Here is a 25,697-nt window from a genome sequence, read left to right as displayed (position 1 = left end):
CGGGGAAGACGCGACGACACGCCCATTTTTTCAATGGGCGTACACATCATCCCCGTACTACGTCGAAAATCCCAGGTGGAAAAAAATCACAACGAACAGAATGAAAATATTAAATAATAATATTAAAAATATCGACATGGCGGTAAAGAACCACAAATGCTGCACTTCTACCCAAAGGGGGAACGTTCTAATTTGTATTCTTATTACAGTACTGTAATAAGAATACAAATTAGAACTACTAGTTAGTATATACATACTAGTTAGTTAGTATACATTTATATATTCCTATTTTGAGTATGTATATTATTAATATTCATATAGAGATTTATTTGTTATATCTACAGTAAATGCCATATATTCTATTTCTGTATCACGGATTTTTGCATTGTTACGATTCGGTGTTGTCAGTGTTTTGTTTTAGGCGTGACTGTAATGTGTTTCCTGCTTTACTTTGAAAGTCTGTCTTATCTCAGTGTTTTCAGTTTACGCTTTCTTGTCTCGTCAGTTCTGATTTGCCCCAGCTGTGTTTCCCTCCTGTTGTCCATTCCCTGATTGCTCCCTCTATGTATTTAAACCCTGTGTTTCAGTGTGTCATGGTCGCGATCTCCCCCGTGTTGTAAATAGTTTGGTGTGTTTGTTGTAAATAAATAGTCTGTTGTAAATAGTTGTGAATGGGTTTGTTAATATTTTCGTTTGAGACACCTTCGTTTTGGGATTTTGGTGGAGGGCCTTCGTGGTTTTATTTTCCTTATCTTTGTTTTTCTACGTTGCACCCCGGTTGCCTAGGCCGGGGTGTAACATATGGGGGCTCGTCCAATCGCTGGAGGGTCCGAGGGCCGCTTCGGCCTCCGTCTGTCTTCGCTGGAGGGCCCGGGGACCGCTTCAGCCGTCCGCCGTCGCTGGAGGGTCCGAGGGAGGGACCGCTTCAGCCGTCTGTCTTCGCTGGAGGGTCCGAGGGCCGGTCCAGCCTTCATCCGCCTTCGCTGGAGGGTCCGAGGGACCGTCCCGGCCTTCGTCGTCTGCTGGAGGGTCCGAGGGACTGCTCCAGCCTTCATCCGCCTTCGCTGGAGGGTCCGGGGAACCGCTCCAGCCTTCGTTTGTCTTTGCTGGAGGGTCCGAGGGACCGCTCCGGCCTTCGTCTGCTGGAGGGTCAGTGGGACCGCTCTAGCCTTCGTCAGCCTTCGTTTGTGTTCGCTGGAGGGTCCGAGGGACCGCTCCAGCCTTCGTCGTCTGCTGGAGGGTCAGTGGGACCGCTCCAGCCTTCATCAGCCTTCGTCCGTCTTCGCTGGAGGGTCCGTTGGAGGGACCGCTTCAGCCTTCGTCCGCCTTCGCTGGAGGGTCCGAGGCTCCGCTCCAGCCTTCGTCTGCCTTCGCTGGAGGGTCCGAGGCACCGCTCCAGACTTCATCCGTCTTCGCTGGAGGGTCCGGGGGACCGCTCCAGCCTTCGTCGTCTGCTGGAGGGTCCGTGGGACCGCTCCAGCCTCCACCAGCCTTCATCCGCTTTTGATCAAACATTTCACTTGGGGTTAAATGTTTGATTTTTGGGTGGGGGGAACTGTTACGATTCGGTGTTGTCAGTGTTTTGTTTTAGGCGTGACTGTAATGTGTTTCCTGCTTTACTTTGAAAGTCTGTCTTATCTCAGTGTTTTCAGTTTACGCTTTCTTGTCTCGTCAGTTCTGATTTGCCCCAGCTGTGTTTCCCTCCTGTTGTCCATTCCCTGATTGCTCCCTCTATGTATTTAAACCCTGTGTTTCAGTGTGTCATGGTCGCGATCTTCCCCCCGTTGTAAATAGTTTGACGTCTTTGGTGGAGAGCCTTAGTGGGTTTTTTTTTGGTGGGTTTTTTTTTCTTTATTTTTACTTTTTTTCGTGTTGCACTCCGGTTGCCTAGGCCGGGGTGTAACAGCATCATGACAACAAGACAAATATGTGCAAAAACCTGTGGACAAACTTGCCAACAACAATAAATAAATTCTGATTCTGATTCTTTAATAAGATTTAATACGATTTTGCAGTTTGAAGCCATTGTTATACTTTTTACTGCAGTAAGTGTAAATTGAACTCTACTAAGTCAGATTTTACTGATGCAGTCAACCGGCACAAAACGACAGTGTGTTGCTAATTACATGATAATTATTTACGTAATGCAAGGCTTTGTGATGGAGGATGTTCTTGCTAGTTTTACCTAAAGCATATATCTTTCCTCAGTGTGAATCATCTCCTATGTCACCACAGTGCATGAGATGAATTTGAGAGCTAAAAAAAAAGAGATGTTGCCAAAAATAGGCTGGTTGATAAACCGGGTGATATTAATTCATTATTCTAATCTTTGGATTTAACACTGACACATCAAATCAGCAGAGCTTCATGCTAATCCTCACTGACTACATTAGGAATTTTATTTTGGAAGAAATGTTAAAGCAGTGATAAAAACATAGGGATTTTTATCTTGCCCTTGCATAATGCTGCTGCTGCTGAAGCCACATTATGCGCCCTGCTTCGAAAACCAAGCCGCACTGCAACCAGTTTTACTCTACGCGCTAAGTATGTGTGCAGGATTAGGCAGAAGAGGGCAAAACGCCATTTGTGAATGTATATGCGGTGACAAATGATATGTGTATTTGACTAGGCTTTGTGAAATGCAGTGTGATGATGATGGATGCACTCTGCCTCTAGTCTACAGATGAATAAAGACTGCTGGCACAGAGGCAAGCATCTGCGGGCATACCTCTCAAACCGTGACCTTATTCATGCATGCACTGAATCTCATTGTGACATCGCCTCCAAACCCACACCTCCTCCTTTCTGTCTATCTGCCATGCTGGCTCCATAGCTTGTGCAACCATGTGCTATCCCTTTAGATGAAAAATTAATTACAATTCATTCATATCAAAGGGAAGCAGGTCCCTAGTGCTGACACTGATTGGACAATTGTGTCTGTATCCTACTTCCGAGGACAACCCATTTAAATATAGAAGACAGCCTGATCCTTTTTATCTTGGGGGTATGAATGAGTTTATTATTTAGACTACAAGGGTGGTGCTTGTGGCTGTCTGATAATTTACTGAATTTTATTAAACAAATTATACGTCAGGCAGCTCAGATCACAGCAGATAATAGCTTTATCTTTTATTGAAAAGACTGTCAACAAGTATATCCATCACCGATCCCGGTCAAATTGTCTCAAATGGAGACAACAAATCATTTTCGCGTATTTTTTCTTTTCTTTTTTTATTATCAGCTTCGCTGTCTCAGCTGAGAGTAACAAAGCAATTGGTTTATTAGACACTTACTTCTCACACTAATTTCCTGCACGAATGCATGAGAGTGATAGCATTCCCAAAGCAGTGAATACACAATGCTCATTTAGTGAAATGTTAGACGGGCATGTGCTTGCTGCTGTCATTTATAGAGTTTTATGTTTCATAATGTAATTTCATCTTTTCCCCCACAATACCTCAGACACTGTGAGAGGATTCCCAAGTGATTAGATCAGTCATAACAGACAGTAAATTAGGCAATTCGTGGTTTTTAATTAACGGTGAATTACACAGCCTTCAGCTAGACGCCTGCAACAGATGAGAGGCTGATGGTTGTAATGATATCAAAACTGCAATGTTGGCATAGACATGCCAGAGACACTTTATTTTAAAAAACTAATCTAATCACATCTAAATTATCTTTTCAAAACTGATGTAATCGCATTCAGGATTCATTACACTTTTAGCCATCGCAATCTAAACAGCCATCTAAAGCCCTCAAACCTTCTCTGCCATTTCTAGTCAGTTTTAACGTGAGGTGATCAAAAGCGATTCCTCCAGCATGGCTCTTCCCTAAGGGTCCCCCATGCATCTGACAGCACCACAGTCATGGTAGAGTCGTTTAATGTGGGCATGGCAGCTTTATGGATGCCATTAATTCCACAGGCTCCTCCCCCGCCTCCCCCCTTCTCACTTCACAGAGTTATTGATTGTAGTGCACTTAACACACACACGTACACTACTATGGCCAGCCAAGCGCATAGCCATGTCTTTACAGTGTTGAACAGCATTTTAAGTGAAGCCAACAGGATTTAATAAGGCATACAGAGCTCCGTCTGCAGCCACACATGCTGGCCTTACGCCCCTTCAGGAAAGAAAAAACAGTTATCTGTATTGATTGAGCAAAATACAGTGTTTAAGTCTCACACTACTTTATGGCAGTGATTGTGAGACTTTTAGCTGATACAGTGTGAAAGAACTAGCAGCCTTGTTTGGTGGTTTGTACATGTGTAAACTGTGACCGTGATGATTAATTCAGTGCCATGATGTGACTGATTTTTGCTTGCTGCATTTTTTTTTAGAAGTAAAGACATCACTGCCCTCTGCTGACAAACCAAGTCTACTACCAAACCCTTACAGCATCACAGTGGTACAGCCAAAGGTTTGGTTATTAAGCATCACTGCAAAGTTTGAATGGCTGGCAATACATTTTACTTTTTGACCTAAAATACAGTAACCAGTCAATCAGTATCCTTGACAATGGCAGTTTAGTGAAATTCTATTCTTTTAGTGAAACTGACCAATCATTTTAAAACAATCTGAGTAATTTCAGACTTCCAGAGTTGACTTAGGTGATCAAACGTGTGATTTAATTCAAAAAGGTAAGCTTAATTTTCTTTATCAGAAAAAACTAAAACAAAATTCTTGCCTTCATCAATGGCCAAATTATCATCTTTATGGATTTTTCAAATGGCTTTGAACAACCTGTGAACAATTTCTCTGTAATGTTATCTGCTGCACTATGTATTAACATTTTTTTTAGACAACTGTATTGTGCAAGGGTTTGTCTGCTTGAGGCAACAGATGTTGGTAATGTGGTGTGACACAAATAAAAATGTAACTAAACTTGGTTTCTTCTAAAAAAAAAAAAAAAAAAAAAAAAAAAAAAAAAAAGCATTACTGCCATATTCATATATTCACAACGCCTTTTCACCAGAATCCACTTGCGCTTGTGATCCAATAAATGGATGTGACATACACTAGAGTGTATGCCCGTTTCCTAAAGCCTTTTCATCGAGTTTGTTGCAGTTTTATGGTTGAATGAACAAAAAAAAAAAAAAACAATCCCAGTGTACATTCTCAGTATTTATTTCCTGAATCCCCTGAAAATGGCACCTTAATTATGAAACATCATGCTCAATGATGAACTATAGTGACCTTTATGTGACAAAACTACTGCAAACATAGCTTTTAGAAACAAAACTCAAGACTAGAAAAAAAATATAGAGAAGAGATTGTACAATTGCAAGCATCATCTTTTACTTTGGTACTTAGCTGCTATGTATTATATGCCTCACATGAGCTAGCTGCTAAACATCAGATACAGTTCAGTATCTGATCATATTGGCACAATAAAAAAAATCTTTTAAAATATATATATAGCTCTTCAAAATCCAATGTAAACTCTTACAAATCTATTTTGTAAATCCATGTACTGTCATATCCGGCCAATATAGTACAAACAAAAAATATATATAAAACATGTTTTGCATAGAAAGGCAACAATATGTATGAGCTTTTCAAAGCTAGGTAAATTTTGCATTGAAAGCATTGACATGGCATGCAAGTATGCAGTGTGTGTATAGTGCATACAGATGACTCAGAAAGATTATATTTGAAGAAGCATCTGTAAAGAAGTCGACAGAACGTCTCCCTTTTTCAGTCACTGCCCCCGCAGAGCTTGAGTAGGAGTTTCTTGTAGTCTCCTGATGTGTCTCCCTGTTCAACACAGGCCAAGAAAATTAAACATCGGTCTCTTAAAAACAGATTTTAGTGGATACAGTGCTTTTGTATCATAGTGGATACTTACAGAGATCGCAGTGTACAGAGACTTGCCGTAATTTTTCAAATACTCCTGGCGAATGTCCAGCATGTCAACCTCGGAACGGGAGACCATGATCCGGATCAGAGTTTTGTCTTTTGTCCCAGCTCCCTGCACACAAAAAATAACACGCACAAAAAATGAATATGATGCTCCATCTATTTAGTAACGCATAGAAAGGGAACAGGCTGTCTCACCTTCATGGCCTTGTAGAGTCTTTCAGCAAAATATGCAGGTGTATTTTTAATGCACTTCACTAAAACAGAGAAAACCAAGTCATTACCAAGACAACAACAATATATTATTAACTGTACAAAAGCAGTTTATTTCTCTAAAACACCACAAAATGACATCTGTGAAATGGAAACAAAACAACAACAAAAAAAACTTCTTAAAAAGAAGTATCTGAATGTTATTGTGTTATGTTATTTAAATCTTATTAAACTGGACTTCCTGATGTATCCACAACAATAACAGCAAGGTGAAACAAATTAAGTAACATAAAACAAAAAAAAAAAAAACACCCCAACAGAAAACACAACAACATCAACGTCAGGCTCAAATCTACTGTGAAATAGTAAATGTGACATTAAATATTCACATGATATTTACTCCACCACCACCTGAGCATCTACATAAAGCAATAAAGCTGAAAAATTCTTCTAAGCCCTAAAGGTGATGTTAGGTTTTGTATTGTTGATTGTCATTTATGCTTAGAAATATCTACTTATATATGCTTAGAGTTTTATAATTAGTTTTAGATTGGTAAAGGTTTGATCCTTGATAGTCTGCAAACTTTGTGTGCATTAGAGAGCACTCTGGGAGCATGGGAGAGGTCGAACCTTCTCTTATTGTTTTATGGTAGGATAAACGTGGCTATATCTGTTTTAGGCTAAGTGCCTTTTGTTTAGATGAACTGTTAGACTTCCAGACCAGCAGGTTTAGGGAAGTCATTTATGGGGTCACACACACACACACACACACACACACACACACACACACACACACACACACACACACACACACACACACACACACACACACACACACACACACACACACACACACACACACACACACACACACACACACACACACACACACACACACACACACACACACACACACACACCTCTTTGTCTGTATGTAGACGTCGTATGTTAATGAACCTATGCATATTCATGTAACCTCAATAAAAGAGCAGTGTTACGGGGGAGCGGACGAGAGCAACTGGGGTCAAGCGAAGGAACGGCGTTTGTCCGGTTCTCTCCCGTGCACGAGAAACATGAAGAACTCGTGTCTTGTTTTGCTGTGTAGCAAATTGTCCTTAACGCTCCAGCGAATAGGTTCAAGCTACAAACCTATCAGGTGAGGTATTGGTTGAAGCTTTAGAGCAAATTAAAAAACAAAAAAACCCCAAAAACAAAACAAAAAAAACCAAAACTGTGGCAAACTTTCAACACTGCACTGCACAAAACTCAGAATGATAACACAGAGGGGATGTGGAAAACTAATGAAAGAGTTCACAAAAAATAGAAATAATATCTAAACAAAACAAAACAAAAAAAAAAAAACAGGTTACTCTACCATATCTCTGTGAATTGATGGCAAAAGGGGGAGAAGGAGGAGGGCAAGACAAAACAAAGATTAAGCATTTGAAGGACCCTTGCATCTGTACAACACATTTAGCAAAGTTAACTGCAGTACAGTATTAATCCAGTAAGGCAGTTTAATAGTTAATAGTGAATCCTTTACTGCGTGCATGCCTCTACAATCATTGACCTTTTACGTAGCACACAGTCTAACTTTCCCAGCACATGGGAGTGGCTCTTTTAAGTAAAAACTTGAATAGGCGTGTGCGCATTCTTACCCACTGCCAACATGCCACTCTCAAGATCGCCAGACATTTCCCTGCCGATGCTCTTCTCAATATCCCTACCGCACATCTGCTGGTACTCCAGGAACACTACACACATAACCACAAATCCACAGGAAACAGGTAAACAGACTGAAAAGGACGCCAAAGATTTGCCTTTGTTTACTAATCCAGAATTTATACCTGCTCTGAGATGGGATTTGCTCCTGGCACATAAAATGGCATTGAATTTGGACTCATCTGTTCCCAGTTTGTTTTCTCCAGCAGCATACAGGGCCTGTTTAGACAAAAGCCAGGTGTGACAAACTGAATGTCCTTGCACTCAAAGAAATCAAGGATTGACCATTTTAAGACATGCAGGTGAATCACTGAACATAAGTCAACAACATGAAATCCGGAGGTTTTACCTGAGCATCTTGTTTAGCCAGCGAGATGTCGACATTTTCTCGTTCATCCCGATTACCCTGCAAAACAGAGAGCAGCACATTTCCTAGTACAAATTCGAAAGTAGTTTCTAACAAAAGCAGGTGGTGCACAAGTGTTTCACAACTATACCTGAGCGAGAGAGACCAGGAGCCTGCGGAAGTGGCCTGAGGTGTCTCCACTAATTGAATCCTCCAGTGACTTCTTGTATTCTGATATGGCAAATATGATGTTTTTTTTAAACATATCAAATGTGAGAAAAATATCAAATGTGACTAAATTTCTCAGATCAATATACTACAAACAGCTATCTGGGAATATTTTGTAGCCCAGATTAGTGACAAAGGGGAAAATGGGACACAAGTAGATAAATATAAAGAGCTAAAAGAGCAAACAGTGAATGATTAAGTAATTAAAATAATACCCTTATTTTATATGTTTTGATATTAGAATTGCGACAGCTTTCTTGCTATCAAATCAGAATTTATAGGCGTTATCGTGCTACCCACATGTAAATACACTAAGCTTATCCTCTATGCAATCAATCTCAGTGGTGTCATGCTGTGAGACTAAGGTTAAGAGAGCAGTGAGGAAAAGCAGCATTTAAAAAAAAAAAAAAAAAAAAACCCCTCAAGCATCAAACCTTGTTTGTAAATACGGTTAATCTCCTTGATTTCAGCATTGGAGCGAGAAGACAGGATCTCAATTAGACAGGCCTCATCAGTTCCAGCTCCCTATTAAGAGGACAGAATAATGCTATCATAAGAACCTCTTTGTCTGGATTGCAGCAGCCTGTGTATGTCTTTTCAATGAGCATGCATTCAGACCTTCGTTATGATGCGACACACCAACATGCATTTTCTCAGTATTTACCTTTATGGAACTGTTGAGTTCAGAGGCATCAAACTCAGTGGGGGTCTTCAGCATGGCCATGACGAGCTTCCTGAAATCCCCAGACAGTTCTGAGTGCAGATCCTTAATCAGATCCTGAAAGCGGGGATGGTTCAAAACCATCGTTAACTGCTCCTTGAAAATTTTGCTGCAAAACACTCCACTGTGGCCTAACAACAATCAGCTTTAAGGACATTCAATCCCCTCTGAATCTGACCGGCACGATAGACTATGTGCACGTTAGCATATGCTACTTCCGGTGTGGAAACTCCTGTGGGGAGCTTTGTTTCCGGTGTCCTATTCGCGCCTTGTTTAGGGTCCAAAACAAGTTAAGCAAATGAATGAATCAAGCGGCGATTTACATTTCTATAGATGTCTTGGGCATTTACCCAATATATCTGTAAATGATGTCCATCGACTTGTCGATATTTTTTCCCCCGCGCCTCAGAGCAAAAGAGAAAAGGGATTCAAATTTTATATTTCTCAGTATCTGTAAACAGCGGTCCCTGGTTTATCGCGGGTGTTATGTTCTAAAAATAACCAGCGATAGGTGAAATCAAGTAGCCAATTTTATTTTTTGATGGTGCAAAACGTTTCGTCGACATACAGTACTGCACTTCAGAGTCACACTGCTAGCGATCGATGCAGCGATTCTGTACTGTACAGGAGAGACGTCACGGAGGAGATCGTCTGCAGCGATCAGGACGCAGGACACAATGTAACATAAAAATAAGCATGCAAACTTGCACTAAAAAAAAAAAATCTGCGAAACAGCGAGGTGAAAGGTGAACTGCATTATAGCGAGGGACCACTGTAATTTTGAAGATAAGTCACAACATACCCTTCGTAAATACTAATGTATAGAAACCGTTACCAGCAATCATTCATTTTTTGTGTGGCTTTTTTCACGGTTTGTTGACATGCTGTGTAGGTGTGTACTTGACTAGCTGATATCGACATAAAGGGGAAACATCTGGTTTGACTATTCTTCACCTGTAGTTTGAATGCTGAACATTTGCCTGTTTAAATCATAAGACCAGTCACTATACAGAGATGTGCTTCTGAATGTGGACGATGTGTCTTCTGATTTTGTAATGCAGTTCTGCTTGTGTTGAGTGATGTAAACAAGTGATCGATCTAAACTGTTTAAACGTCAAAATTGATCATTCGACTTTTTATGACACAACAGTGGTGAGTGTTCCCACCTTCTGCTCTTTGTAACTTAACGCGATCTTTCCGTTTTCAAGTTTTGGACATGATTTTCGAGTATATCTTCGCAGTAGTGATTGACCGCAAAGTAAAGCTACCGGAAATGTACAACCCCACATCCGGTCTCAAACCAGGAAGTTAGCATTTTCTCGTGCACATGGTCTATTAGCATGATTTACCTACTGCTATGTAATGAGACAAAGTCATGTTTCTATTTTGGCAAATTGTTTGTATACACAGTACTAAGAGAAAAAAAAAGAAAAAAAGAAAAAGGCATTAGTTATGAGAATCGTTACCTTGCCATAGGCGGTTTTGTAAGACCGGAGCAAAGGAACGCGCTGTTTGTTGGACCGACTCCCGAGCAACTCAATGATGGCTTGCTCATCAGTTCCTGCACAGACAAGCCAGAGATGTCAAGTCAGGCACAGATCAATTTAAAAAAAAAAAAAAAAAATTGGCTTCTTCTCACATTTAATTCTCACTTTGAATGAAATGAAAATGGCATAGAAAAGAAGAAAACTAGGGCTGTGTTGAGCTAATGACAATAAATGACTATTCACTAGGGGTGCAACGATACACAAAATTCACGGTTCGGTTCGATACTTTGGTGTCACGGTTCGATATTTTTTCGATACAAAAAAAATTTTCATGCCCTTTTAATTTGTCATTTATTAAAAATTATAAATATATATTTTAACTCAAAAGTACAGTTTTTAAATTTAATGTTGCTGAAACAAAAGTAATTTAAAAAAAAAAATATATATATATATATATATATCTCAGGGGTCTCAAAATTTCAAAATCCCTGGTAGCCCTTCGGGCAGGGACTCTTCAGTTTTTGGTAGCCCAATAACCCAAATTAAAAAAAAAAAAAGAGAGCAATTTTTTGATTGATGTTTTGTTTCCTTTACAATATTATACATTAAAGTATAATATTGTAAAGGAAACAAAACATTAATCAAAAAATTGTTGAAAAACAAATTGCAACATTGTATAAAAATTACAATCATCAACTCAAATACTTGGTTCTAATTGAACAGAAATTTCTATGAACTTGTAAGAACTGTGTAGGACATGAATCAGTCTGTGTCAGATCCTGAATTTGAAATTTCCACCGAAGTCACGGGTAAGAGACAAGTGGAACCAAGATCTAGGCCATTTGCTTTTTGAAGTTTGCAAAGACTGCTACATTTTGCCAGTGGTAGTTCACTCTTTGCAACATAGTACACTGTTCTAAACAGATTTTTCAGGTTTATTTTTAGTATGTTATTTGCAATTGGTGTTTGTTCTGGGAAAGATATTGCAGACTGAGCAATAATGCATTTCTTGCATTTCTCATGGGTTCTAATGGGGGCCTTTCTTAAAATGACTGGTCCCAGTAACAAAGGCGCTTGTCGACTCAGAAATCGAGAGAAAACCAACAACACACCCGGCAGAACATTATGTTATTTACACGGGTGCACATAAGTGGTCCGCATGTGCGCATTCGCTGTCAAAATAAAAGACGCGCACCAGAAGTTGCAACGCGCGTTTGCGTCCATATAAAAAGCACTGTTTTTGTCCGCTAGAGTGGGATTTTCACGGCACATTCCGCACCACATCTCTGTGCGTTCATCATTTGTTTGAAGCCAGCTCACGTCCTGCAACCACTTTTCCGAGGATACGTGCTTCTTTTGTGGTTCGGATTCCATCTGACATTTCTTTGGAGGTGGAGGAACACCAAAGTAATTGCTTAAAGGAGCTTCTTCGACATCTTTAAGAGTTTTAAACAAATGTCTGTCCTCCTCCAGAAAATCTTATGTATGCAAACACGCGTTGCAACTTCATATCTTGTGTGCGTTTTTTGTTTTTCTTTTTGACAGCGAATGCGCACCTGCGGACCACTTATGTGCAGCCCCGATTATATAGCTCGTCATACTGCAGCCACAGAAATTCTTTTGTCCATGAAACCATAAAGCTGCACTTTCTTTTTGCCTTGTAGTCTGATTTGTCATAACTTTTCCGTTTTGTGGTAAGCTTTTCTTTGTGTCACTTCTTCACCCTGACCTGTCTTATTTGGCTCACCAGGGGCCCGTTCTTCGTACGTCACTTACTACATCCAAGATCAAATAACACATCCAAGACCAAATCATCGCGCTAACTGTGAGCTCGCTAATCCGGTTCTCCGAACACACCTGCTGTTGACGATTAGTACAGCTGGATGAAGTAATGTGAGATCACTGGGTATCGTAAAAGGGGCTACGCATCGATAGTAGAAACATTGATCGGCAACCCTCTGATTGGTCGGCGCAAATGTCGAAGGAGCGTGCTCGGTATTTTTCGGCAGCAGAGCAAGAACTCTTGAGTGAGGGATTTCAGGAGTTTCAGAGTTTAATCAGAACGCAAGGGAACACTGCAAAGGCTGCAAAAGCAAGGAGAGAGGGCTGGCAGAAAGTTGCTGACAAATTAAACTCGTAAGTGATTTAATAATAACAATAACAATGGAGTGGATTGATATAGCGCTTTTCAAGGCACCCAAAGCGCTTTACAATGCCACTATTCAGTCACTCTCACATTCACACACTGGTGGAGGCAGCTACGGTTGTAGCCACAGCTGCCCTGGGGCAGACTGACAGAAGCCAGGCTGCCATATCGCGCCATCGGCCCCTCTGGCCAACACCAGTAGGCGGTAGGGTAGATTTATTATATTACACTATATTATCCAATATTATATTACATTATATTATATTATGTTATATTATATCCCCTTCCACATTAGAGCCACAACAGGACCCACTAGAACATGGGAACAAGTAAAAGTGAAATATAAGAATATTCCACAGAATGGTAATATTTATCACTTATATTGCTTTTCGTCTCTTGGAAAGAGACCCTGAAATAATCTGTTTGTTTGTTCATAACAGCAACCAAGAAAAGGGCAGAGCAAAAAAAGACAGGTGGTGGTCCTGCACCCCCTCGTCAACAAGTTGGTTAAGTAAATAATACCCTCGCGGGAAAATCGATATCTCTCTATGAGCACACTGTCGCGCTGAGCTAAAGGATCCTGTCTATCCCGCAATATACGCTGAATTCTGAGGACTCTCCTTATCAATCTTGCACCTTCCGCAATGGGCTGCTCGCGTATACGGACAGGACATGGCTGCGACAGGCTTCCCAAATCCACCTTCGCTTTTATAGCCGTGGTCTCTCATCTTGATTACACGAAGTAATTTGCAATTGCTACTCTGAAATATGAATTACATCTGTAATAATCACATACATGTAATAGAATGTTAATAGTACATTTCCCTTTTTTAGGAAATGACCTGTATGTATCTGTGTGAAATCAATAAAAGGATCAAGTGCTGCATTATCTTTGGTTACATTGATGTTATTTATTTATGGTGAAACAGTGGTGGAATATCGCTGTTGCTTTCGTATAAATGAAGCGGACATACCTGAGTGGCCGCGATCTAATCCTGTTTACATAAAGTAAACCTGCTACCGAGCAGGTTTACGCTTACGGCTCTGTTGCTACGACAGCAAGTCCCGGATGAGCTTCGGGGAACCGAACGATCCAAGATCACGCGAAATCGTCAACAATCAAATCCAGCTAACTTACTTAGCGAGGTACGAAGAACGGACCCCAGAACTAAAATATATATCCTGCTGCTTTTACACACGCACACACACACATAACGGTCAGCGATTCTCTGCGCGATCAACCGCTCACATGTTTAAGCTTGCTGCGGGAGATTTCACTTGTCATGTTTGCATAGTAAGCTAACGATTGATAAGACGATGTCAGAGGAATTGGTGCGCAAATTATCATCACTCACCAATCAGTACTGTCGCTCTCTATACACAGTTCGCCTGATTGCAAAGTGAAAGCAAAAAAAACAAGCGCAAATTCAAACGCGATTTCAATATGTCACATATTGACAGTGGCTCCCCGATGCCAATGACATAATTACCCAGCTACATTTCCAAAAGAATGCAAAAGCATTGACATATATTTTTCCTTCCTACAATAGCCCGACGGGCAGGGCAGAGATAGATTTTGGTAGCCCGACTGGAAAAAAAAAAATATCGCTAGCCCCGGGACGTCGGGCTAGCGATTTTGCGAGCCCTGTATCTGATTGAGGAATCACTCATCTTTGGAAAAGAGAGTTTATTACAGAGAAATGGCTCTTTCCAAAATAAAAGCTATACTATACGCTTCTTCTGGGCTATATTCTCAGCAGCATATTGTAGCGGGTCAGGGCTGTTCGGGGTTCTGTTTGTACAGTTATGTTTTGTTTATGTTGCCATAGTGACGGGTGACGCCCTCTCGCTGCGACGGTGCGTCCTTCCGGGGTCAGAGGGCGCCCTGTGTGTTGTTGTTGTTGTTGCTGTGCGGTTGCCGCGCTGAGCAGTTAGCTAGCGGCAGTGTTCTTCTGCAGATGTCAATAAACGGCTGTGCTCCCTGGCTAGCTCACGGGAAGCAAGACCAAACGATACCTCCGTCTCCTCCTTGTCTGAGCTCGCCACATTGGTGTCAGAAGTGGGATGATGGTGGCACCCCATGTTCTGACCCGAGTGACTTTTCCCCCGCCGGTCGTGACCGGCCGGTGCGCCAAAATAAGGCACCTGGACATTTGCAGGACTTTGTGTGGGGTAATGGGGTCGTCGGGGACGACTGACCCCTTAGGTGGGGGCTATGTAGCGGGTCAGGGCTGTTCGGGGTTCTGTTTGTACAGTTATGTTTTGTTTATGTTGCCATAGTGACGGGTGACGCCCTCTCGCTGCGACGGTGTATCCTTCCGGGGTCAGAGGGCGGCCCTGTGTGTTGTTGTTGTTGTTGCTGTGCGGTTGCCACGCTGAGCAGTTAGCTAGCGGCAGTGTTCTTCTGCAGATGTCAATAAACGGCTGTGTTCCCTGGCTAGCTCACGGGAAGCAAGACCAAACGACACCTCCGTCTCCTCCTTGTCTGAGCTCGCCACAATATTAAACATATCAGGTCCCCATAAGGAGAATCATGTGCTAACGGCTGTCTAAATGACTCGGGTAAAGTTTGTAGCATGCATGCTTGTTGTTTTTGTCCACTTGTCTTTGCACTAGGATGATGTCGGTGTAAATGTGCAGTCATATTCGTTGTGTTCCCACTAGTGCTGTCAGCGTTAATCTCGTTGAAATGACTTTAACGAGCTACCCCTGATCGCCCCGTGTGTGGGGCTAGACGGCCAACACGTTAACGAGCTAACTGTGCTAACACACTAGTTCCCACCCATGTAATTGAGCATTGCGTGGCACATCCAACATACTGTTTTACTTTAGTCTAGGGCTGCCACAAACGATTATTTTGATAGTCGACTAGTCACCGATTATTTTTGCGATTAGTCGACTAATCAGATCATCATCCATTGGACGTAAAACGTACAGCTTATTGCACCAGCAGCATCTGCTCTTATATAACTATCATTAGCTCACACCGTGCACATCTACTGCGGGTGGGTTGCCTGTTATGCAACATCCCCCAAAAACACGAAGAGGAGAGTCCTGGCCCCTAGCCCTGCCAGTGTAGCAGAAATGATAACGGATGATGATGGCAGCAGCAGCCGTTCTTCTCTGCGTGAGTAGCTAATTTACGTTGAGTAGGCTAACCACGTTATTACATTAATGCATGTAAGGTGAACTAGCAAACATCATCATAGCTACATGCGGCTGTCCTCTTGTTTGATGGCAGATACTCCCTTCACCCTGGCCAAAAAGGCTAAAATGACCAAAGAAAAAGTGGAAAACAGTTAAACATGAGAGGTTTTGGACAAAGTTTGTGTTTTTTGGCGATCGTGGCTCAAGAGTTGGGAGTTCGCCTTGTAATCGGAAGGTTGCCGGTTCGAGCCCCGGCTTGGACAGTCTCGGTCGTTGTGTCCTTGGGCAAGACACTTCACCTGTTGCCTACTGGTGGTGGTCAGAGGGCCCGGTGGCGCCAGTGTTCGGCAGCCTCGCCTCTGTCAGTGCGCCCCAGGGTGGCTGTGGCTACAATGTAGCTTGCCATCATCAGTGTGTGAATGGGTGGATGACTGGATATGTAAAGCGCTTTGGGGTCCTTAGGGACTAGTAAAGCGCTATATAAATACAGGCCATTTACCATTTATTTATTTACCATTTTTTCCATTGTTTAAGCACTGCTTCCAGCCAAGAGTGATACCATATATGCCCCATAGCTGCAGAAAAGGCTAACATTGTTATCTTTTTACAAAAAACAGCTGAACATGAGAGGTTTTTGGACCAATTTTGTGTTCTCCATTCTTTAAGCACCGTTTAAGCACCGGCACCGTTTCAAAAGTACCGATTTGGCACCGGTATCGGATAAAACCTAAACGATACCCATCCCTACTTATATATCATGTTTAACCTGAGTAGCGAAAGATGGCGGTGGGTTTGAAAACGATTTGCCGGGAGTCCGGTGTTCTCACGGCTCTAGTGAGCCTAGCCCCCGGCTCGCTATCAAGCTAGTGGGTAACAGACGTCTCCGAAAACGTCGGAGCGCTTTTGAAAATATGTGGTGTCTTGATAAACTGAGCAGATATTTGAGGTTTACACAGCTACATTCTCGCCTGAAAATATGTTAAAGGTTTATTTTGTGACCCAGAAAGAATAATAAGAGTAATATTAAAACTAACTAGCTGCCGCCATTGTTGGAAACTGAGCTGGGCTGCGCTATGAATTCTGGGACGCTGCTGCTTCTTCTTCGGGGTTTAACGGCAGCTGGCATCCTTGTACATGCAGTGCTGCCATCTTCTGTTTCAGTCCGTTATTACACTCTTAAATCCTACTACTTATTCCTGCGTCTTGTGGGATCTTACAAAGCTTCAAACGACGCGTCGACTATTAAATCAGTCGTCGACGATTTTGATAGTCGACGTAATCGTGACTAGTCGACTAATCGTGGCAGCCCTACTTTAGTTCATGACGGGCTTACCTTCAGGGTCATACGTCACATGAAAACCAAAATAATTCCAAACGCCAGATCTGAATGAGGGTGGGGGAGGTTCAATTTGCCATGTTGCAAGGAGAGCTTAACTTCTGTCTCGCTAGCTTGCCCTGCGCTCTTCCTTCTGAGGATGCTGTCTGTGTTGAACGCTCAGTGGATCTGCGCTCGACAGTGCAGCATAGGCGGAGTAGTCGAACGCAGATTCACTGAGCGCTCAACACAGACAGCATCGTCAGAAGGAAAGTTGATAAAATAAATTACAAATTTTGTATTGTTCGATACATATGCGTACCGAACCGAAAGCACTGTATCGAACGGTTCAATATCGATACGAGTATCGTTGCAGCCCTACTATTCACCCATAGTTTTAAAAAGGCTACCCTGCTAAATATGTGCTTATTTATCAGGCTGTGAATCAGGTAAAATGTTAAATGGGATTATTCCCAGAAGAACAAACAGAACACAGTTTCCCAAATGTACAATATCCAGAGTGTCTTGCCTATTTGCCTATTTTCTGGGATGTTTAAGCTGCACAAGATAGAACAATTTACATAGTCAGACAGTATAAAGCTTTTCAAATTCCCCCCACCTAAACTGGAAAGTTTCTCTGTTCTTGCTTAAAATAGAGTTTATTCTTCCTGATCAGAGTCTATGTCCATAACACTCACCAAAGCCCTTCATGGCCTTCCTCAGGACCTCCGCATCTTTGAGAGGGTCAGCTCCAGGAAAGTCCTTGATTGTTCCCCTGAATCCTCTCTGGAACAGGTTAATTTGAACTAGGGTTATTAAGTTAGTTTTGCAACACTGCACTGTAAACACAAAGTACATTAAACACATTCAGAGAGGAATAACAAGAATACATTTAATTGTTTTTAAACAAATAAGTTAAAAAAACAACAACAACAAAAAAAAAAAACTACTCTTACATTGATAGGTGGAGCTATTGGCATGGCTCCTCCTCCACCATAGGCTGGCATGGATGGATTTGCTGATGGGGCATTTGGGTACCCAGGCATAGGTGCTGGTGCTCCTCCATAACCTGGCATGGATGGGTTGGGTGATGGTGCACCTGGGTATCCAGGCATTGGCTGGCCAGGCTGACCAGGGTAACCCATTGCTGGACCCTGGTTTTGTTGTGGTGGCATGGTTCCTCCTGGCTGTGGGTACAGGCCACATGACTGTTGGTTAGGGATGGGGCCACCAAACCCACCAGGTTGAGGGGCAGGTTGGTAGCCCCCAGGGACTTGGGCAAACATGGACGTGTTTGGAGGAAACCCCCCCATGGCTCCAGAGATCTGGTTAGCCTGTGATTTGGAAATATTGTCATCCCATAACATGTGCACAGATTCTTGAAGATTTTTTAATTTTTAATACAGGTAGCTGGTCACACCTTTTTTGGTTACACTTGTTTGTCAAATTACCATGATTAAAATAAATATTTCCAAGTAAATACTCAAACTGAGTTCAATATTCCTGGTGTTTATACATGATATCCTCCTAAGACCCAACACTTCATTTTTGTTTTCCTTTTTTGTTTGGGCAGGCATGAGTCTGAGACCTCTCCGTCAAATACTATTTATGCAATCTGTATTATTCCTCTGTACCGGCGAGGGGATATCATGGGCTTTCTATTTTTTTTAGTGTCCTTACTAACAGACATCTGGACTTACTACTTTACATTTTCAATCTATGTACATACTTTAGGAAGCAGATGGCAGAGTGAGGCAAAACCTTTATTCAGAAATGTGGAAGGGCAGTTAAATTAAATACACAGTATTTGTTAGCCATGATGGACTTGTGTGGTTTGTCTGTTAAGTCCTCCTCTGTTTTTTGTTAAACTTACATTTCAGTAATCAGATGGGGTTCTGTCATCTAACCATTTTTATATATTACACCACATCATTCGGTCATGAAATAAAACCTGAACAATTTTAACCCCTCCCGGAAAAAAAATGCTCCATTGAACCACTAATAACATTTATAGTTCTGGGTCTCAGGAGGATATAAAGAAGAATCCAAAGAAAGTGTGGCCAAGCTATTAAAATGTCATTGCATACATCTGACAGACCAAATAAAAAGAAAATGCATGGGGAAAGTCAAAGAGTAAAAAAAAGGGCATTGGTATCTTTAAGAACAATACACAGAAATTAAGTTTATGACTGCTTTTCATGCAGGAAAAATGGAAAAAAAACAGGTAAGGGAAAAAAAAAAAAAAAGCAATAATGCTGAGAATTTAGGGAGACGTATTTTGAAACCATCTTACCGTAAAGTGAAAGTGCGTGATATTCCATTAATGGCGTGTAATTCTAACTTGAATATTTAAGGCAAAAATCCAGTGATCATGCATTAAACAAAATTTTACAAATTTCTGGGATGTATATTTTGAGATCAAACTTACCATGCCAGGATTGTATCCAGGGTTGGATAAGCCATCAAGACCAATGGAGGGATATCCACCTGTAGGCCCTCCACCCCAGCTGCCTGCACAAGTTAACAAAGAAGAAACTATTCAGGAAATTTAAGGAACTGCACTTGCTCCTTGTTTTCATTTAAAGCTCATTTTGAGATTCTACGGATCATTTTAAAATTTGCATGTGGGATGAATAACGCCAACAGCTGGAACGCAGAAATGCTGACCAACTACGAATCCGTTCATATTCTTCGATTTTAGATATGACGGTACTCCTTCCATGAGTAATGTCCTTCAAGTCATGTTGTTTGTTTTTAGGTGATGTCATCTTTTATTGTCCTTAATGGTCATCACTGCTGTTAGATATACACTTTAATTTTCCTTTATCATATCATTTTCCTCTTTCTGTTGTAATGGAATTTCCGAAGCAATTTGTAAACACTGTTGTTAAAGGACACATAAACAAAGTTATGAACTCCAGTCCATTAAGTATAAATTCTCATGATCCCAAGTTGCCTGCAAACACCACTTAACTGAAAGTAGGCACCATTTCACATTAACCAAAACACATGTTAATAAAAAGATTAAGATCACTTTCATGTCTGAATGATAAATATGAAGCTACAGCTAGCAGCTCGTCAGATTGGCCTCGGATAAAGACTGACTATTGAGCCTGTAATAAGCAAATCTTCAAATCAGCAATTATATGAAAAGTTGTATAAATGTTACTTCTTTTCTTTCCAACTTCTTTGCATTCGGCTTAATGTTAAGTGACAGGCAATCATTTTAATTTATTTAATACATCAGTAAGATATGAAAATGATATTTATTAGTTGGCCGTGTTGCTGTATGTGTCATTGTCACATACAACAACAGTTAATTTGTGTATATACGGTGCAGAGCTGTGTATCGTTGCGCAAACAGACTTGTTTTGTGTGCAGATTTCCTGAAGATAAAATTAGATCACATTCAAGGTCTGCTGGACTCTGAACAGGAGACCAAATGACTCATCCGCTTCAGTCATTACAGTCAGAGTTTGACAGGACATAACGATAAACACATTTAACTGATGGATTAATCCATCAATCAACAGCAGCAACCAGCGCTACATGCTAAGATTTAACAACCTTGCTGCAGAAAGTAGAATTATATACATCACAAAATCTTTACAAAGAAATGAATCTTCTCTTTACTTAAGTGTGCAAAAGTGTGCACTGACTTTAACAGTCCTGCACAGTAGCTCACCTTGAGGTGGTGCCTGTGGGTAACCTCCAGCCTGTGGTGGGTAACCTCCAGCTTGAGGTGGATATCCTCCTGCCTGTGGTGGGTAGCCTCCAGCTTGAGGAGGATAGCCACCCGGCTGTGGGGGGTAACCTCCCGCTTGGGGAGGGTAAGCACCTGGTTGTGGAGGGTAAGCCCCAGGCTGAGGTGGGTATCCTCCTGCCTGTGGGGGATATCCTCCTGCCTGAGGGGGGTATCCTCCTGCCTGAGGGGGATATCCTCCTGCCTGAGGGGGATATCCAGGGTAGCTCATTGCTTTAAACATAAAACAGAGCAGTCAAAGGGATGCCCACCATACAACATAACCTCTTACAAATAATAAGAATCTGCAGCATCATTATCATTTTGTGCAGCTGCCTCCATTAAAAAGTACATCATCTGTTGAAAATGAAAAAGAAAAGTAAAAGATCAAACGTTTATGTGAACTGCACCTTTAAGTAATATGCAAATGATGCAATGTGCATCGCATTTCTAAACAGAGTCATTATAGTTTAGCATTTTCAAATGAGGTTTTATTATTTACTCTAACATGGAGCAGAAAATGGAAGATGAATGTTACGTTTGAGTGTTTTTGTCTTGAGTTTAATTTCGGTTAGCCCCCTGGAGCCGATTTGCTCTTTCAGTTTTGTTTTTACCGTTTTATATGTTACTGAAGTTTTTATTACTTCTGGGTTTGTTTGTTTTTTTAAATAATTATTACATAAATGGTATTTCCACAATGTAGTGGTTTACACATTTGTGTAACAAGCAAAATGTCCCCAATTAAATTCATCAACCAGTATAAAAATCTGCCAAATCAAACATGTGAAACTACCAGCTGTAGTGAAGGGACCAGGTGAAAGGATCTTCTGTTACGCAGAGGTTCTTTGTCAGAGGCAAGATTTGAATTCCTGGATATTAGTTAATTATTTAGCATTACAATAAAGCACAAGACTCTGTGAAAACAGTTGACTCACAATCATGTGCGTCTAAGTCTCAAAAAAAAAAAAAAAAAAAAAAGTAAAACTAAGTACATTTCCTCATTTTTTAGTTAGTTTTCCCTCAAAATCTAGTTTTCTTGTACATTTTACTTACCTTTAGTTGGCTTTACTAGCAATAACTTGTGGTGTTGTTAATACCACATTTAAAAGTTTTAAAATCTGTATGCTTTATGTTTGTAATCTTTTGTTGAAATGAACTTCTGACCTGAGAACCTATAACTGTGAAAAGGTAATGACTATGTGTTGCCTTGGTTTCCTGGTTTGGAGTGTGTGGTTACACCGTTGCTGCTGCTGCATGTTAAAATCGTGTGAACTACTATTCAAGGCAAGTTCACACGTTTAAAACTAAAAAATAAATAAATAAACAAAAGTTTTTAAAATGTTTACAACACCTCAGTAAAGCACGTTAATTTTGCTGCTTTTCTGAATTTAACAATGATGTGCTTTAATTGGCTTCTGGTCTAATATTTGCACAATGCTTGTTTGTATAGTGATACTACAGGTTTTATAGCCGATTTATATCCCTGACCCCAAACTGTCTTTCACTGTTAACCAAGCCATGCACAATAGAAGAAACTCATTTTACGTTTCTTTCTTCCCTTAATATGAATTGAACTAGTCTTTTTCTAGTCGCCATTAACTTTTGCTAATGTAGCAATGTAGAGGCCATGGTCATGGAAACCTAATGAAGGACAGACTCTTCATTCCATAGTCATGTGATCACAGATACTTTTAGCTCAGTGGTGGGATGGTAAGGAAACTTTCATTTTGGTTAGGCATAGTATGAAAAGCTTGTCCTCCAGCAGGCCCATTTATTCCGTGGTAAAACTGACTCCAGTTGACTTAACTGGAACAGTCTTCACTGCTTTTATGCACTGAGGATGAAAACAAGCTGCTACTGCATCTGAATAAGCACACAGGGCAAGAAAGATACTCAGGGAAATGCAGAGGTCAAATTAGAATATTTTATCATAAAAACAACACAGCACACGTCATTATCTTAAACTACTGCTGATGTCCAGCTCAGAAACACTGATGCTGAGTATTAAGGTTAAGGTCTTCGTGTACAAACATGAGTAAATACGGTTTAGTTTCAAATCTGTCTTAAACACATTTAAATGTTGTTCAGGGGGAACACATCTGACTGTTTTCCCCTGCAAATTGTAAGCAGTCACATCTCCATATATGTTCTTTTAAGGGTTTGCGGTCTTTAAAAAAAGTGACTGTTAATATTGGGAAATCGTAACATACGCAGTTTACTCGCTTTATAACTTAGGCGACTTTTGGACCGGTTAAACATCGTGACCAGTGTTATAATATGCTAAAAATCTACTATGACAGTCCTCGGAAACCAACCTTTGGCTCGCTAATTATAAAATACATACAGCCATGCTTTGGGCCTGCGTTAATAATTTTAGAGAGCTCGCAAGTTAAACTGGCTCCCAACTGTATTTACATAGAGTAGCCATATCCGTCTAATCCATTGAAGGCTCGCTCGCTTCCCGCATTAAGCTAACTAACTACAAATAAATATAACAAAATATCAAGCAACAAAAACGAAACTACGACCTGCGTGTGTACTTTCTAGCTTTCCTCGACTGAGCTAAAGGCAAAGGTATGTCTGTAATAACGTTGACAGAGCAGCTAGCGACTGCTTCGAGAAGACAAGCAGCTCGGTAGACGTCAAAGCAGCAAAACGCCTTAAAAAACGACACCACGATCCAGCTCAGGTATAACCTTTACTAACCTATCAATCAACGCTTTAGTCTGTGTAGGAAGCTGTTTTCGCTTTTAGCACTTACTTTAGTTTTCTTGCAGTCTCTTCCTGGAAGCTTGTATTTCTTCGACTAGCTTGGTTGTATTTAAGTGGTGTGGGTGGGACGCAGAGTTTCCATTCAAGGTTCCCACCCATCTCTCTCTCTCTAGCCGTCCTCTTTCACAACGCCTATAAACAAAAACGAATTACTCCCTGCTGGACGTATATGTGACCTATGGTGACTTAATGGAAAACATGACAGCTATTATTTCACAAAAGGTATGTTGTTTGACTGATGTGTTCCTGGAAGGTAACACCCTACTCAGGTAAGAATATCTGAGTGTATGACTGAGTTAATCCCCTTTCTTTGTACATTTCTTTTTATTTTCTTGGAGCTACAAGAAAATGTAATGATTAATGTAGCTGGCAGTAATAAGTCTTAGCAATTTTTAAAAGATAAAATGAAATAAAATAAAAAAATATTAGGAAGTGAAACCATGCTGTAGGCTTGTGAACATATACAGCCAAAAAGAAAGAAAGAAAAGAAGACAGGACAACCAATTCTGTTCTAAAGTTTTACTTATCAAGATAAGATAAGATAAGATAAGATAAGATAAGATAAGATAAGATAACACATTTTATTGTCATTGCACAGTCATAGCTAGTACAATAGTACAATGAAAATGGAAACTGTCCCACCTCGACAACTAAACACAACAAAACACAACACAAATAGTAACAACACAACACAGTAACTTTAAAGTGGAGTGATAAGCGCAAAAAGGTATAAGCAAAAAAGAAAGAAAGAAAAAGGAATGACTTCATAAATAAATAAAAGAAATTAATGAATGTTTCTTGCACATTATTATTATTGCCCTCCAAAAAAAAGTCCAGGGAGGTAGCCAATCAGGTTAGCTGTTAGCATTGATTAGGGCTATTGCCCTATTGTAAAAGCTGTCCTTGAGTCTGTTTGTCTGTGACCTTGGCAACCCAAATCTGGGCAGGAGATTCAGGTTGCTGAGGTCACTTAAACACCTGGTGACTTGGGTATGTGAAATCCCGTAGGATGCTACGTGCTCTCGTGAGACAGCGAGTGCTGTACAGGTCCTTCAGGGAGGGAAGAGGATGTCCAATGATTTTGTTCAGGACGTAATGATGAAAAGCTATTACAAGGCTCCTCCAGATGGCCATACGGGGGCCACTAAAAGTATTGGGGTGGCACACCAAATGTTTTAAGTTTTCTATTCCAGTTTTATTATGCTATTGTCAAGTATAGGCTACATGAAAAAAAATGTTGCAAATTTTGTGAGATGAGATGAGCATCAACATATGACACATTTCACCATATCATTACTTATTCAAATGAACCAACTAAATACAAACTACGCCCTTACTACTTACCTGGGAATTAAGAGGGTAAATAGCAGCCATATGTTTTGATCATCAATACATTTCAGCATCTCTATGAAAGCTAAAGCTTTTTTAGCCAGTCTGGAGTTTTTAGGTATGTGTTAACTCAAAGCCAAGGCAAAAAGACATCAGCGGTGATCTCGGAGAACCTATTGTTGCTGCCCATCCATTTTGGAAGGGTTAGAATTATATCACCAAACACTATGACCTTCATTATTGTACAATTAGAAAGATTCAATACATGGGAGAATTTCATGGGACATCCCAGTAGGGTCCCAGCAGCAAGGCCATGGGGTCATAATTGGCCTGACAAAAACTCCAATCACTCCAATCCAGCCCACTGGACTGCTTTGGAAAATATTAAGGAGGGCATACATTTTGGACTTCCCACTAATAAAAGACCTCCCCATGGACATTCATACTACACTAAAGTAATAGATAAAAAGTTAAACGACAAAAAAGTTCATTTTTTCACTATTATAGAAACTTTTTGTTTCACAATAAAAAGACAAAAATGTACATTTTCTTCTAATTAACAAAACCTTTCAGTTTTATAATAACTGCAGGACAGTCTGGGTAACAAACTATCTGAACTTGTCTGTCATTTTTTACATTTATTTCTTACAATTTAAGCCCAAAGGGTC

General features: G+C 40.7%; 1 protein-coding gene across 2 annotated transcripts; it reads right to left on the bottom strand.

Annotated features, from left to right (window-relative positions):
* Positions 1 to 5,113: 5,113 nt before the first annotated feature.
* On the bottom strand, positions 5,114 to 23,825 carry anxa11a (annexin A11a). 2 transcript variants are annotated; one of them, XM_026190256.2, is made up of 15 exons: positions 23,690 to 23,825; positions 20,872 to 21,162; positions 19,615 to 19,697; positions 18,143 to 18,520; positions 17,885 to 17,972; positions 10,558 to 10,652; positions 9,035 to 9,148; positions 8,805 to 8,895; positions 8,294 to 8,373; positions 8,146 to 8,202; positions 7,922 to 8,015; positions 7,733 to 7,828; positions 6,060 to 6,118; positions 5,851 to 5,973; positions 5,114 to 5,759 (listed from the first exon to the last, which is right to left on the bottom strand). In XM_026190256.2, exons 2-15 carry the CDS (start codon positions 21,158 to 21,160, stop codon positions 5,700 to 5,702), a joined length of 1,707 nt encoding a protein of 568 aa, XP_026046041.1. In that variant the 5' UTR covers positions 21,161 to 21,162; positions 23,690 to 23,825; the 3' UTR covers positions 5,114 to 5,699. The 2 variants fall into 2 exon arrangements, with proteins under 2 accessions (XP_026046041.1, XP_026046042.1); XM_026190257.2 differs by having other exon boundaries at positions 18,143 to 18,373.
* Positions 23,826 to 25,697: the final 1,872 nt, after the last annotated feature.

Source organism: Astatotilapia calliptera, chromosome 13, assembly GCF_964374335.1.
Source record: "Astatotilapia calliptera chromosome 13, fAstCal68.1, whole genome shotgun sequence".
NCBI lineage: Eukaryota > Metazoa > Chordata > Actinopteri > Cichliformes > Cichlidae > Astatotilapia > Astatotilapia calliptera.
This window is presented reverse-complemented; position numbering and strand designations above follow the sequence as displayed.

Coding starts and splice junctions, on each gene's coding strand:
- anxa11a (XM_026190256.2), bottom strand. CDS start 21,160: ATGAGCTACCCTGGATATCCCCCTCAGGCAGGAGGATATCCCCCTCAG. Junction 10,653..17,884: donor GAAGGCCATGAAGGGCTTTG/GTGAGTGTTATG, acceptor TTGTCTGTGCAG/GAACTGATGAGCAAGCCATC. Junction 7,829..7,921: donor CAAATCCCATCTCAGAGCAG/GTATAAATTCTG, acceptor TTATGTGTGTAG/TGTTCCTGGAGTACCAGCAG.